Raw genomic sequence first — 2,500 nt, forward strand, 5'->3', positions numbered from 1 at the left:
GTGTGGGTCAGCATGTGTCTCTGCAGCGAGCTGGCCCAGGGGAACACTCGTGGGCAGAAGGGGCAGGTCATCTTCTGGACTGAGTTGGAGTAGGCGTTCTTCTTCCCTTTGGACTGCGGCCCCACCGCCGCCGGCTTCACCTCCTCCCTAGCTCCTCCCTCCTTGTCCTCGCCTCCTCCTGCTCGGTCTAGGTCTGTTCACAGGGAGAGAGGGTTTTAGCCTCAGGTTGTCTTTGTTTCAATCATCAGACCTGAGCTCAGCTGTCCGTGCTCTCGCCTCTCTTTCCTCCCAGGTCTGCAGCTCCGTTCTGCAGGTAGGTGCTGAACTTGTTGGCGTCGGTGGTGGCGAGCATCTTCTCCACGCTGGCGAACTCGCCGCTGGACTCCAGGTCGATGCCGCCGCTCAGGACGGCCTTCTCCTTCACCGCCAGAGCAGCGTGCTTCTTCCTGGACCGCTTTCTGTCGGACACACGATAACATTTGATTTACTTTACTTTGGCGCCACCTGGTGGTGCAATCAGGAATCACGTGTCGTTTACAGAGAAAAGTAGGAATCCAACAGGAAGTTAGAAGACTTTCCTTTCCCTCTCAGGCTCCTACAACTGTTTCTCTTTGGTTCCTTATTTACAGTTTTTTCCTGTAAAAGACTTGACTATGAACTCATTAATGATTTAATCGATAAAATGTGGTAAAACAGTAAAATAATGTAAAACGGACAGAAAGCAAAAACTTCTGTAAGTATAGATTACTTTTGTAATTGATTGAGAAACTAATTGTAATGAAGGGTTCTTTATCCTGCTAAAGTTACACATATAAAGAGCTCGGAGTTGTTTGAATGATGATTAGTTGTGAGTGAAGCTCACAGACCTGGAGGAGCCCTCAGACGGTTCCTCGCTCTGCGTCTCCAGGACAGACGAGGGTCCCGGGACGTCTGCAGCCGAGTCGGCCAGAGACGGAGCGACGGGTTTCGCCTCCTCTCTCTTCAGCAGGTCCGGCGCTCCGGAGACGGAGTGGATGATCTGAGCGATGGAGGCCAGAGGGGGGAGCTCCTTGAGGGAGGAGCAGGTGGGCGGCTTGGGGAGCAAGGGTTTGAGGCGCTGGGCTCGCGCGGCGGTGGGGAGGGAGGCCGGGGGAGGGGTGGATCCAGGGGGCAGCTGGTAGCAGCCCAGCTGTGGGTGGGGGTGCAGAGGAGGCAGGACGCTCGCCGCCGTCTCCTCCTTGGACAGAGCGAGAGCCTGCTGCTCCACGATGCCGATGCCGCTCGGCTCCACCTTGATCTCCCTCTTGTCCCTGGTCTCCCGCTCCTCCCCCCTGCGCTGCCTCTTGCTGGGGACGGACAGGTCGATGGGCTGGTCCAGGACGGAGCAGTCGAAGCTGGGGGAGACGCTCTCCAGTTTGACCCCGGGGGACCCCGCCAGGCTGGCGCCGGCGCTGCCGGCACCGCCAGCGCGGCCCTTGGCGGAGAAGTCCAGCGGTTGGTCCGGGTCGGCGGCGTAAACCGCGTTGGTCAGCTCCTCCACCTTCACGGCGTGGAGCGCCGGAATCGAAGGCTGACCGAACCCGTTGTGCGTCGTGGGAGCTGCTCGGGCGGCGGTCACGGGGGGCGCGCCGGCGGGAAGCAGCGTGGCGATGTGGTCTTCGATCTCCCTCTCCTGCACCTCGGGGTGCTGCTTCAGCAGGTGGTGGATGCAGTTGCGTTTGGCCAGGAAAGCGGCGCCGCAGCGCCGGCACTCGAAGGGCTTCCTCTGGCAGCCGTTGTGCGTGCGCAGGTGGATCTGCAGCGCCCGGTAGGTCTTCAGGTCCTCGCCGCAGAACCGGCACGTGGTCTCGGCTCCGGTGCAGCCCGTCTCCGTGTCCAGGGTGGTGGTGGTGGTGATCGGCGTGGCGAGGCTGCCCGTGGTGGAGGAGGTGATGTACTTGATGTTTCTCTCGATCTCCTTCCTCGAGGTCTTGGCGTGCTTCTTCCTGAGGTGGCGCTCGCAGTTGGCCTTGACGGTGAACGGGTAGTGGCAGACGCGGCAGACGTACGGCCGCTCGCCGCTGTGCGTCCGCAGGTGTCGGATCAGCGTGGCTTTGTCCGGCGCCACGTAGTCGCAGATGTTGCACTGGTGCGGGAGGATGCCGAGGTGGAAGCGCATGTGGGCCTGCAGTACGCCGGAGAAGGAGAACACCTGGTCGCAGAACCGGCACGGGAACGAGCCTTTAGCTGAGCCGGCGTTGCTACCGCCTTTGGCTCCCGGCTTTCTCCCGCTAAGCCCCGCCTCCTCGTGCCCCGCCGTGGTGGCGGCCGGCGGCGAATCGGACAGAGGCGTGTGGGCGTCGCCCATGCACTCTGCGTCCAGCTGCCCTCCGTTCCCGGCTGAGGAGGAGGACGAGGAGGAGGAGGGCGTTTTGAAGAGAGTCGGGGTGGGAGGCGGCAGGCTGGGGCTGATGCAGCCCAGCGAGGCCTGCTGGGAGCTCTGGAGGGGGGGGGGAGTGGTCGCTGTGAGGCTGGAGCGAGG

General features: G+C 61.9%; 2 protein-coding genes across 2 annotated transcripts in view; both read right to left on the reverse strand.

The window, feature by feature from the left end:
* Positions 1-2,500, reverse strand: part of fars2 (phenylalanyl-tRNA synthetase 2, mitochondrial) — a 314,225-nt gene that overhangs the window by 156,198 nt on the left and 155,527 nt on the right. The gene's annotated exons all lie outside the window — the stretch shown is intronic.
* Positions 1-2,500, reverse strand: part of rreb1a (ras responsive element binding protein 1a) — a 20,687-nt gene that overhangs the window by 6,248 nt on the left and 11,939 nt on the right. Inside the window, exons 11-13 of the mRNA XM_079292206.1 lie at positions 867-2,500; positions 277-458; positions 1-193 (exon numbers count right to left, since the gene is read on the reverse strand). The exon at positions 1-193 is cut by the window's left edge and continues 2 nt beyond it; the exon at positions 867-2,500 is cut by the window's right edge and continues 50 nt beyond it. Of these exons, the coding sequence (XP_079148332.1) occupies positions 1-193; positions 277-458; positions 867-2,500 (2,009 nt within the window). The remainder of the gene's footprint in view (positions 194-276; positions 459-866) is intronic.

The sequence above is a fragment of the Melanostigma gelatinosum genome (genome assembly GCF_949748355.1).
Source record: "Melanostigma gelatinosum genome assembly, chromosome: 20".
Classification (NCBI taxonomy): domain Eukaryota; kingdom Metazoa; phylum Chordata; class Actinopteri; order Perciformes; family Zoarcidae; genus Melanostigma; species Melanostigma gelatinosum.